General features: G+C 58.0%; 1 protein-coding gene across 13 annotated transcripts in view; it reads left to right on the forward strand.

Moving 5' to 3' along the window:
* The window catches only part of TMEM104 (transmembrane protein 104), a 78829-nt gene that overhangs the window by 54863 nt on the left and 12060 nt on the right, over window positions 1–11906 (forward strand). For 8 of the 13 annotated variants that reach the window (XM_045376747.3, XM_074020349.1, XM_005584884.5 and 5 more), the window contains one exon: window positions 6068–9897. The exons of the other annotated variants lie outside the window; for them this stretch is intronic. In XM_045376747.3, the coding sequence (XP_045232682.1) occupies window positions 6068–6828 (761 nt within the window). In that variant the 3' untranslated portion in view covers window positions 6829–9897. Of the gene's footprint in view, window positions 1–6067; window positions 9898–11906 lie in introns of those variants that run through there. 13 annotated transcript variants of the gene reach the window in all.

Below are 11906 nucleotides of genomic sequence, written 5' to 3' on the forward strand. Positions count from 1 at the left end.
ACACAGACCCCAGCATTCTGTAAGGAAGGCAGAGTCCTGCCCAGGCCTCACATGGCTCAGAGACCAAGGCAGCGCTGCCTGGGAGGACCTGGAAGGAGCTCATCCCTCTCCACACCTCCAGCTCAGCCAGCCCTTATGTTGACGCTCAAGGGTGTGTGTTCAGCGCAGGAAGGAAGGAGCTGACTGCTGACCACTCTGATCTTTCTGTCCCTGCCCACAGAGACCCAAGAGAGGTGAACTGGGGTTGCTGGTAGGACTACCGGAATGTGAGCATCAGGGCCCTGGGCTCCAGACACCTACTCATCCCTGTCTGGCCCCAAGAATAAGTCACCTTCAACTGCTACAAGGGCTTGGCCCAGTCATGGCTTCATCCCGCCAATAAGGCCCCCTTCTTCCCCCAGCCCCCCAGGGTGAGGTTCAGGAGGGCAGGGATATTCCGGAAGGGACGGATTTGGGAGAGATGCGGGTGTTTGTTGACTTTCATCCCCTTATAAACCAGTGCTACCTTTGCCATTTGGCAGGTGTTCAGAGTGGGTGGGCTCACCTGTCCTCCCTGCCAAGGAGAGAGGCCGTGAGGACAGATGTGGAGGCAGTGCCTGCAGGGACTTCTTATCTGGCTCTTGCCAGGCTGAGGCTATCTAGGGAAAGGCTGCTTCTGTTCGCTTCTCTTCTGACTGCTTTAGGAGCCTGAGGACTCAGATGTTGTAAGAACATATCTTGATGTGAAATTGCACCTTGACTGCCACACTTGATGTTGCTGCAAAGCCGATATTAACATGAACCTTGGCTTGCCCATACAGTGGATGTGCCTCCTGGCAGCTCAGTCCTTATGTAAATTTTACTTCTAGCCTCCTCAGAAAGGGAAGGGAGGCGACTTCTCTGACTGGCCTGTGGCAGCTCAGGACTCGTGCCTGTTTTATCTCAGCTCCAAGACAGTGACTTGTGTGCCTTCGCTCTGTCTTCCTCACTCCCGCCCCAGGTGTCAGTGTGCAAGGGAGGGGAGCAACTGTGGCCCAGGTGATTCCATGTGGCGAGGCCCGCGTGTGGAGCTGAGATCCACTATCAGGACAAGCCTTGTGAGCAGCCAGCAGCCATGGCAGGCGACCTCGCAGGGCCTTAATGAGGCTCTGCCTATGGATGTCCTTGGGGGCCCCCCTCCTCATCCCCACCCCACATTGAGCTGCTCCTCCTAAACCGTGAGGAGTCACAGCAGCCATAGACCTATAGGGTTGGAACGGCCCCGACAGGTCCTCCCTGTCCCGTCTGACACCTGCTTCCCTTTTGGGACCCCCACCACGTGGCCTCCTACCCTCAGGCTTGGCTGCCTGCTGCGACGGGGATCTCATCATGTACCCCACAGCTAGTGTGCCTGATAACCAGCCTGTTCTTTGGTTGTAATTTGTCCCCTGTACTTTCCACCTGGACTCTGGTCCTCCGGACTCTGGGCTCCAGAAGGACAGGGCCCCTGTCTCAGTGTGCTGTCCCCAGACAGCCAGCATAGTACCAGGGAACACTCAGTCCCTTGTTGTTGAAGGAATGAACAGTCCAGTTGGGCCCATGAGTGACACAAGACAAATGCGGTGGCTTTTGCATTGGCTTTTACTCAGATATTAAGAGAGAAGTCTCCTGCCACCCCTTGTCATTTTGTAGCTGAGCCTTCCGAGGCCCAGCAGCCGCACGTGTGACCTATGTCAGCCTCCTCCTCTGTCCTCCCCTCTGCCTCCTCCCAGCTTCTCACTGCTGCTCTGCACCACTAAGCAGGACTCCTGGTGTAGAATTGTGGGTGGATGTGGACGCGAATGTTCTGGGCACTGCCTGTGATAGGCTCTTGGGGAACTGCAGGCCCTGCTGGGGGCCGACCCCCCACACATCTGACTGTGAAGTCCTGGGTGTCTGGCCCTTAGCGTGCCTGGGGAGCACTTTCTGCTCTGTCCCGCCTCCGCGCCCGTCTGCCCTCCCACGCAGGCTCCACGAGGTGGGCGCAGGCTGTCTCCGCGGCTGTGGCCGAGCCCTGAGCGTCAGTGTGGCTTTCGGAGCCCTGTTCCCCACCGCGCATCCTGGCAGGGTCTCCACCACCTGTCATCCTTGTTTCATCTTGATTTATGATCAGACCTAATGAGTTTTTGGAGCAGCTGTCTCCCAGGGATGCGGCGATCAATCTAGGAGATGGCTATTGAACTCTGCTCCTCCCGCAGCCAGAGGAGGCAGGTTGGGGCCAGACAAAGGGGCGGGTCACAGGGGCCTGGCCAGGTGCACAGTGGGGGTTAAGCCTCGTGCCATAGTCCCAGCAAGGTCAAGGCCCTGACCTCCCCTTCCTCCCTTCCTCCCTCCTTTCCTTCTTTTCTCCCTTCCCTCCCTTTCCTCCATCTCCCAGGGGAACTAGAGGTTCTAGATGGTGCTAGTTTCTTTTGAATTTGCTGGTTTGGAGACCAGGCTGGAGCAGTTCCCTTCACTCTCCACTCCCAGGGGACAGATCCCAGCCCCCACCTTCATATCCTCATGGTGGTGGGGAACCAGAGGGCCCTGCCCCCTCCCCAGGTAGCTGGGTTTACCTTCTGCCCCGACTGGGGCCATTTGCACTGGGAAGCTGGTCCTCACCCCTGTTTTGGGGGCATGGCTCTTCTAGAGCCACCTGCCCTTCCCAGATGTGCTCCTCACCATGGCAGCCTCTCCCTTTCCTGGTGTGTGAACGCCCTGAGTGCAGGTCGGGATTCATGGGTGAATGACCCACCTCTGCTGAGTGTGCACTCGGTCTGCTCAGCCCCAGAGCTGCTGGCGTCTCCATGCAGCCGAGCTGCCACACAGCTGGGTGAGCTTTTGACAGCAGTGCAGGGTGTGACCAAGGGGAGCTCACGAAGGCCCGCACGGCCCTGCAGCTGCACCTGCCCCATCAGGTGTTTATCCCATTTTCTAACACTCTGGAATCACCTCCCAAGAGCTTCTAGCATCTGCTTCTGACTCCCAAGCGGCAGCAAACATCCAGCCCACGAAGGGAGACTTGGTTTTTGCAAATAGACTTGTTTAAGACAATCAAAAGAACCAAATGGGTGACTAATCTAGGTAATCTAGGTAGTGGCATTAGGAGGTGAACATAATTATGGCTAGAAGATCGTGAAATCATTTTTTTAATTACCCATAGCCGTGAATTTGTTCTTTTTGTTTGTTTGTTTGCTTTGTTTTGTTTTGTTTTGTTTTTTGATGGTGGAGTCTCACTCTGTCACCCAGGCTGGAGTGCAGTGGCACAATCTTGGCTTACTGCAACCTCTGCCTCCCGGGTTCAAGCAATTCTTCTGCCTCAGCCTTCCGAGTAGCTGGGATTATAGGTGCACACCACCAAACCCATCTAATTTTTAGTAGAGACAGGGTTTCACCATGTTGGCCAGGCTGGTCTCAAACTCCTGACCTCAGGTGATCCGCCTGCCTCGGCCTCCCAAAGTGCTGGGATTACAGGTGTGAGCCACCGCACCCAGCTGCCGTGGTTTTGTTCTAGCTTAAGGTTCTAGAAGTTGTTCCACATCACTGTTGGTGTCAAAGGCACCTCTTCCCAAGACAGCTGCTCTGGAGGACACCAATTAGAAGGTGTACATTTCAGGGGATGCGTGTGTGTGTACAACCGTCTCATTTCTTTGGAAACCTACTTTGTAAATTGGTTTATTTACCGTGAGGAAATCTCACAGGCAGGGCTGTAAGGAGAGCTGCCCTTCTTTGGAGGTGTGAGGCTGGGGAGTTAGAGGAGCAGAGAAGCATGGGCTGTGTTCAGGGCAGGAGGAAGCAGTGGCAGGGATGCTCACGTACAGACAGCTGACCTCTTCCTGCCTTCTTGCCTGCTTGCTCACCAGACCCAGGGCCCAGGGCCGAGTGACAGACAGCTGGAGGAATTCTCCACTTGCCTTTTTCTAAGTTCATGCCAGCCTTGGCCAGGGCCAAGTGCCAGGTCTCAAGGTGGTGCCTCGAGATGGCAGTGGCAGTGCAGGATTTGAATCTTGCCCTACAGCAGCTGCCCCCGTTGCCCTGACCCTCATGCCCCACTTATGGTGGCAAAACAGTCTGCTGCAGCCTCCTGAATAACAAATCACCAGGTGCCCCTGGGCCCAGTCTGGCCTCTGTACCCCCACCCCATCCTGCTCAGCTCTGCTCTGTAGCCCTTTCTGGCTCACAGGGACTCCACCTCCAGCGTGTCTGCTCTCTCCCTGGTACCCGCCCACACATCCTGCCCTGGCACACCTCCTGTGGGGTGCATCTCTCACATAGCACTGCTGGGCACACCCCCCTCTACCCAGCCTCAGAAATCTCTGGGGCGAGCAGATTGCTCGGGGTCCTGGGCTGTCCCACAGCTGTCCTGTGCCATCCATCCGCAGTGGGTAAAGCTGGAGGCAACTCCCTCGGCTGAGACTGGAAGGAGGAAGTAGGCCGCCACTTCCCCTTGACTGACCAGGGTTGGAACGATTTGTGATACCGGGGGAGGAGTCCCCAGGCCCTCAGAGTCAGGAGTGGCGGGGACTGGAGCGGGTGGTGAGAGGCAGAAACAAATCATCTTCTTTGCTGGCAATGTTCTCAGGCTGGTTTCAACGCTCCCTTCCTCCCCTCCTGTCCCCGACAGTGTTAGGCAGTTCTGATTAAAAGTAATAGATGAAGATTCCATCCCACTCCCAAGTGTCATTGTGGGAAGACATTGCCTGATTTCCTGTGGGTCCCATCAGAGCCACCTCTTCCTTCCAGGAGTCAGGGAGCGGGCCTGGACCAAAGGGGACCATGAGGTCCCCAGCTTCCCACTTGGAGAAGAGCCCTGGGGCTCTGTGGAGGCCCCCAGACAGGAGTCACCGAGCTGCGATCTGGCCTCTGTGCCCACTGCCCCTTCACACTTGCCTGTGCTGCTCACCAAGAAATGTCACGTGTCCCCGTGGGCTTCACCTGAGGGGTGAGGGCACAGGCTAGAGAGGCTGTCAGATATGTTCTGAACAGAGAGAGCAGGGCTTGGTCAGCTTCAGAACAGACACGGACACCGGTGGTCTCCGTGTGTGAGTAGCTAACTGTGGTTCTGGGTAGCCCGGAGAGCAGAAGCCAGAGACAGAAAGATCTAAGAGTGCCATCTCCTCAGAGCGCTGGGAACGCAGCCCCTTGTGCCTGGGGTGCACAGGCTGCCTCTGCGGAGCTCAGCCTGGGGGGTGTGCTGTGAGCCTGTCTCCAGTGGCAGCCCAGAAGGAGGGCCACCATAAAAGGCTGCGAAGTGAAGCCAGCCTGGTCTCCATCAGCAATGCAAGCTGTTTGCTCTGGACAGATAGGGTCATGGGCCCCCTTCCACTTCCACAGAGTCCCCTGTCCCCTAGCTGTGCTGCCAGGCCCAGGAAAACAGAGCCACATGCCACCTGCCTCCAGTCTCGGTGTCAGCAGCCCAGGACTTGGCAGTCCGCAGCCTTGGTCCTTGGTGCTGTTTGTGCCCTGGCATGACCACTGGCAACTTCCTGCCTGCCCTCGGCCCCTGGGTACCCACCTGTCTGCCCAGGGCTCCCAGCACTCCTGCCTATTGGCTTCGGCTGTGTCTAGCAGATGCCCTCGGCCCAGGAGGACACCTCCTCCCAAACAGTCCATGCCCTTCTGCATCTACCCCCCAGCTCCCCAGCCTCACATTGGGCATCATTCTCAAACCAAGGGAGAGAGTGTGACCCTGTGTCCTGACCCAGCCTGCTCCCTGCCAGGAAGCTGGCAGAGCCCCTGAGAGCCCTGGGGGGCCGATGAGGGAGCCAGGCAGTGCCTGCCCCAGGATTCGCCCTCCTCTAAGAAGACAGAGTTGCTACCTCTGCAAAGCCGGACCACCCTGCCCCTGGCCCCACTGCAACCCAGGCCCCTTGCTCAGCAGGGAGAGGGGAGAACGGGACAGAGAGAGATGCGGGACCTTCCTCTGATGAGCAGCCACTGTTGAGCCACCCAAGAATAGGGCTGCCTGAATGTGCATTTAATGACTCTTTCTCATGGGGCTATAGGCCCTGCAAAGGTGCCCCCCAGACCAGAAACTCAGGGTAGGGCTGTGCCTGTCCGCACTGGCTGACTCCCCTCTCTTGTTTCCCAGCTTTCGCCGTCATGATTGTGCTGGCCTTGGTCCGCATCGGGCATGGACAAGGGGAGGGGCACCCGCCCCTGGCCGACTTCTCGGGGGTCCGGAACCTGTTTGGGGTGTGCGTCTACTCCTTCATGTGCCAGCACTCCCTGCCGTCCCTCATTACCCCAGTCTCCTCCAAGCGCCACCTCACAAGGCTGGTGTTCCTGGACTACGTGCTGATCCTGGCCTTCTACGGCCTCCTCTCTTTCACCGCCATCTTCTGCTTCCGCGGCGACAGCCTCATGGACATGTACACCCTCAACTTCGCACGCTGTGACGTCGTGCGCCTGGCCGCTGTGCGCTTCTTCCTGGGCCTCTTCCCCGTCTTCACCATTAGCACCAACTTCCCCATCATTGCCGTGACCCTGCGCAACAACTGGAAGACGCTCTTCCACCGCGAGGGCGGCACGTACCCGTGGGTGGTGGACCGCGTCGTGTTTCCCACCATCACCCTGGTGCCGCCTGTGCTGGTGGCCTTCTGCACCCACGACCTGGAGTCGCTGGTGGGCATCACAGGGGCCTATGCGGGCACCGGCATCCAGTACGTCATCCCCGCCTTCCTGGTGTACCACTGCCGCAGGGACACCCAGCTGGCCTTTGGCTGTGGGGTCAGCAACAAGCACAGGTCCCCTTTCCGCCACACCTTCTGGGTGGGCTTCGTGCTGCTCTGGGCTTTCTCCTGCTTCATCTTTGTCACGGCCAATATCGTCCTCAGCGAGACCAAGCTCTGATGGCAGGACAGGCAGGTCTAGTGACGGGAGGCAGAGGGGCCCCAGCCCCATCCCTCGCCCGCAGAGCCCAGATTTAGTTGCTCCCAGGTCTTCATGGGGCAGGTGGGACTACGGCTCTAGGGGAAACCCCCTGTCCAGCTGGGGGTCTTCTCCCCACCCCACCTTCCACCCAGTCCGCACCTGTCCTCACTCCCCCAGGCGGCTCTCCCACCAGGTCCTCCTGCCTGGGTGACACATGGCTGCTCCCAAGTTCTAGGACTCATTACTGGAATCACACCCCTCTCCTACATCTTCCAACATGTTCACCCCCCACCCCACCTCCACAGCGGGCTCCTCCCTGCACGGTGGGAGATGCAGTGCTGGCACTGCCATCATTTGTCCCAGACCCATGCCCCTCCCCTCTCCAGCCCTGTCCTGCGTCCTTGTCTAAGAAACCTTCACTAGCAACTGCTGCCTCTTCAGAGGCAAATCCCAGGCTGGAAGCATCCTAGCCAGGCCTGCCTGTGACAGCAGGGCCCACCCTCCCACCAGGCCTGGGAGGCGCTAGGTGCCACCTCAGAGAGGGCCTGGCTGGCCCCATGACAAGAACAAGAAGTGCTAACTGGTACCAGAGTCCCCAGATAGAGCTGCGAGGGCTCTCGCTGTGGGCGCAAGCTCCAGAGTAGCAGGCTGGATGGAGTGTCCCTTCTATAGGGACACAGCCGCCTGCCAGCTGGGCCTAAAGTCTGGAGCTTGTCCCTGAAAGGGACTGTCTGCTGCCCTCGCTGCCCCATTGGCGCCCTCAGGGCCTCTCGCAGTGCGGGTGGTCCTACTAGAGGGCAGCCATCCCCACCTGGCACCTCAGTGGCTTGGCGGTGACATGGCAGTGGGAGGGCTCTGAGGTTCCCACCCTGACAGTGGTCAGGCTGCCCGTGCTCCCATTCCAACGCTAAAGGCAGCTCCCTTAGGGGCTGGGCGTGGGTGCTCAGTGTTCATGCTATGTCCCTTGGGCAATGTGGGGTTGGATGGGGCCCCCACTGCCATTCCCATGGAAGGAGGCCAGGTTCCTAGCCACCTCCCACTCAGCCATGCACGCACTTGCTGGGCTGGCCTCCTAGGAAACACAGGTGACTCGAATGAACTCTGTATTTTCAACGTGCCTTCTACTGCTTCAGGACCTGGGGGTCCCCCTGACCCTCACTGGCTTGCCCCCAGCCCTGGGCCTGGTCCCGCCTGTCCTGGAGCCGCCTCTCTGGGGTGGGTCTCAGGCCCGACCCCTCCCTCTTTTGAGTTCAGTGCCTTGCTCAGCGCCTCCCCTGTATCTCAGCGTCTTCAGACCTCTGACAGAGCGACGATGTAGGGTCTCCTGGGGCCCAAGGGTCTCAGGGTCAGGGGGATGTGGGATTTGCAGGGAACGCGGGGAGTCCACAGGCTGCGCCACCTCTGCCCTGGCAGCTGAAGCCTGGGAGTCCCTGTGCGGTGTAATTGGCCTCAGCCTGCTTTCTCTCTGCCGACGCACCTCGGCGGTTCTCACAGCTTGTCCCCACATGTCATTTTCCATCCACGGGAAAAAAAAAAATGTCCCTTCTCCATCTGCCATTGCAGCTTCCTCCCAGGAGACCCCTCAGGATAGGTAGAGCAGGGGCCTGCAGTGGTCAGGCCAAGAGCAAGGAAGACCTGGCTGCACCCCTGTGGCTGAAAACTCAAAACATCTGGAATTACCCTTCTCCAGTTATGTTCCCTCTTGCTTAAAGACAAAGTTGATTAAATCATCCTGCCACCCCAGACTCCAAACCAAATCTTGGACGCAAATTCATGAGCTTCATAAAGCCCAGGTTAATTTATGTGACAGTCTGGAACCGCCCAGCCATGGAGTCAGTGGCCATGTTCCCTGCCACCTCTGAGCTGGGGCAGCCCCGGCCCTGGAGGGAACTGGCCCACAGTGACCACATCGCTGCTGCCAAGTGGGGACCCTCACCACTGCCGTTGTCTAGCTGCTTTGCTCCTCAGTGTCCTACTGCTGTAAGTCAGATGAGGTCACCTTCCTCTCCATCGATGCCAGGCTTCTGCCGCTGACGGCCAGTGGGGCTTGGGGCCAGGGGCAGAGAACCCCAACAGCAAGACAGCCCCGGGTGATGCTGGCTCTCCACGTGCATCAGGCACATTTCACTGGAGCCATCATCAACTTGGCAAAGTAGGCAAGTTCAGCTTGTGGTTTCCATATTGCAGATGGGCCCCCGAGGTCAGTGGTGGGGAGAGCAGAAGAGGATGCCAGCCCAGCCTGGCCCAGGAGCAGGTGTCGCTGTGGAGGAAAGCTTAAACTCAGCAGCGTCTACCCAACATCTGCCACCTGCATGGCCCCAGATGCCCCCAGGGCAGACCAGGTCAAGGTGGTAGTAAACTTTCTTTGCCTCCCTCCCCGCAGAAGCACCAGACCCACCTGAGCCTCATGCCAGCAGCTCCTGGCTGTTCCTCACCTGAGGCTAGAGCAGCAGCTGCTGGCTTATAGATGGGGCGGATAGCAGGTGACAGACTGGGAGGTACTGCTGGGTGGTGGAGGTGGGCAGTGGCACCATGATGGGCCCTTAGCCACACAGCCGTCCTCACCCTGGGGCCAGGAGCAGCCTCGGCAACAGGCAGAGGCTAGAGTCAGAGTGGTGGGGAGGACAGGGGCTGCTGTCCCGCTCCTGGAAAGCCACTGCGGAGGGGCAGTGGCTGGCAGTGCCAGGCCTGGGGGAAGTGGAAGCGTCCTGTGTGGGGCCATATTCCCAAGCAAGGGTGACCCATGGTTAAGGGCCACTGGAAAGTTGGAGAGAGCTTGGGATCTCTTCCACCTGGGGCCGATGGTGTTGATTGCAGACTGGAGGGGTAACCTCCGCTGAATGTCATTATATGCCAGGCATGGCATTGGGTACTTTCCGTGTGGACCAGGCAGCTGGGCCTGCCATTTGCAGGCAGCGAGCCTCCGTGGTCTGTCCTTCCTCATTTGTAAAGTGGGGTAACAGCAGCTACGTCACTGGCCAGTTGTGGGGATTAAAGTGCTGAGCTTAGTGCCCAGCACAAAATGCTCAATAAAGCTATTCAGTGACACCTGTTTCCCACATCACTCGCCAGACTAACTACTTGTAGCCAGGGACCCCCAACTCATTAGGACTCCTGACACCTACTTGGTTTCATAGCCTCCTAATGAGTTGTCACTGGATTGCGATTCGGAAACAGAAGATTGGTCTGAATTATCTGGAGTCTAGAGGGCTTTGGGGGTAGGGGTTGTCTCTCGTTCCCCAGTCCCCTAGGAAACTTGAGGACAGTCCTTCCCTTTCAAAGAGCAGGACAGGCTAGGCTGGAGGGTCCTGACTGAAGACATCAGCCTGCCCTTTTGCAAGCTCTGCCCTCCTCCCCTCCACACACCTGGCTCCCTGCAAAAAGCTGGCTTGGACCACAAGCCGCTCAGCCAGACACAAGGAAAAACAGCTACCGCAGCAACAGAAGGGACCCCAGTTAGTAAGATTTTCCTGCTCTGAGGCCAGCCACAAGGGCCTCTCTCTGTATCTCACCCAAAGAAAAAAAGTGTTATTTGAGCATGTGGGTCACCAGGCCCTTGTTTATGACGCTTTCACATCTGTGGCCTTACTTACTCTCCTCTCCCCTGCCACGCTTTCTTCCCTTCCTTTGGTGGTGCAGGAAGCCAGGCCAAGCTAGTTCTGAACTCAGGATGCATCCTTCCTGCTACCTGTCCCCCAGGATTCATAGCCTCCTGCCCCCGCCCCCAGATATATTCCTAGAGAAGGAACAAGGCAGCCAGCGCCTGGCCCAGGAGCAAGAGCGGCCCTCAGAGCCAGCAGCAGGCTCAGTTCCACATTGGAGGCTCAGCTCTTAATGATCTTTCCAGTTCTTGGTTATTAATGATCTTGGGCAGAGAGCGGAGCAGCCCTGATCTCACAGCTCCTCCGGGCTGCCTCACCTGCCACAGCCTTCCTCCCAGGGCCGAAGGCAGACCCTGACTCCGGGAGGAGGAGGGGCTCGGTTCCAGGGGCTGGTGGCCAACAGTTAACCCTCGCACCACTAGTGGCTGCGACCAAGGTCAAGCTCCCTTCCAGAGTGCTGGCCTCCAACACTCACCTAGACAAACTCCCGGCCTGCTGTCCTGAACCTGGATCCAGCCCATGAAAACCCATAGGGTAGAGAGCATGAAATTGTAATGGACAGGGCCACCCACTCTTGGGGTACTCTCCTACCAAGAATAGAGGTGTATCCCACCCTACCATTTCAGCTGCCTTCACCCCTAAAACCCCCCAAAAAAGTCCAGTTCTTATGGCCCCAACCCAAGTAATGGGGTCTTCGGAGACTAAAGAGGCCATCCGGCTTCCTGGGAACCAGCAAAGAGCTCTGGGGGAGGGCACTGGCAGAGACAGCCAGCACTGCCCCTCGGGCTTCCTCTCTGTCACGTGGAATTAGCCTCTGGTCTGCCTCCACGAAACTTGTCAGGACAGCCAGGGCTTGGCCTTTACATCCTCAGCCGTTAGAAAAGGGTCTGACAGAATCAATAGTGCCACTGTTTGTGGAACGGATAGAAGCATGAAAGCCTGCTTGCTCCACAGTCATTGTAGGGGGGATAAGTGTAATTGCAGATGTGAAAACATTGAAAATGGTAAGCAAAAGCCATCTTTTCAGATGGGCCAGAGGCAAAGATGTGTGATAGAAAAAGGAAGTGGGCTAGAAGCCCCAGAGGGAGGACAGGATGAGACCTCAGGCAGATTCTCCCACCACAGGAGTCCTGGCACCAGCGAGGCCAAGCTGTGCCTGACCCTGGCAGCCACCTGCACCAGGATTCCAGAGCCCAGGCAGTTCCAAGCCTCGCGTGTCAGAGACAACGTGGCCAGCCAGGGTTTAGCAAACCTACAAGCTCCCTACCTTTCTCTGCCTCTGCCACCATGGCACTGTCAGGCTCCCCAGGGCGTCCCTGGCAGGGCGGGGCAGCCACCACCCCTGGCACAAGCCTCCCTTTTCAAGGAGACTGAGGGATGAATGCCATCCATCATCACTAGAGCCCCTGTGCTGAGCACACATGTTACATCCGGTGCCAGGATGGGTGGGAGCTG

This window comes from Macaca fascicularis, chromosome 16 (genome assembly GCF_037993035.2).
Source record: "Macaca fascicularis isolate 582-1 chromosome 16, T2T-MFA8v1.1".
Lineage (NCBI taxonomy): Eukaryota > Metazoa > Chordata > Mammalia > Primates > Cercopithecidae > Macaca > Macaca fascicularis.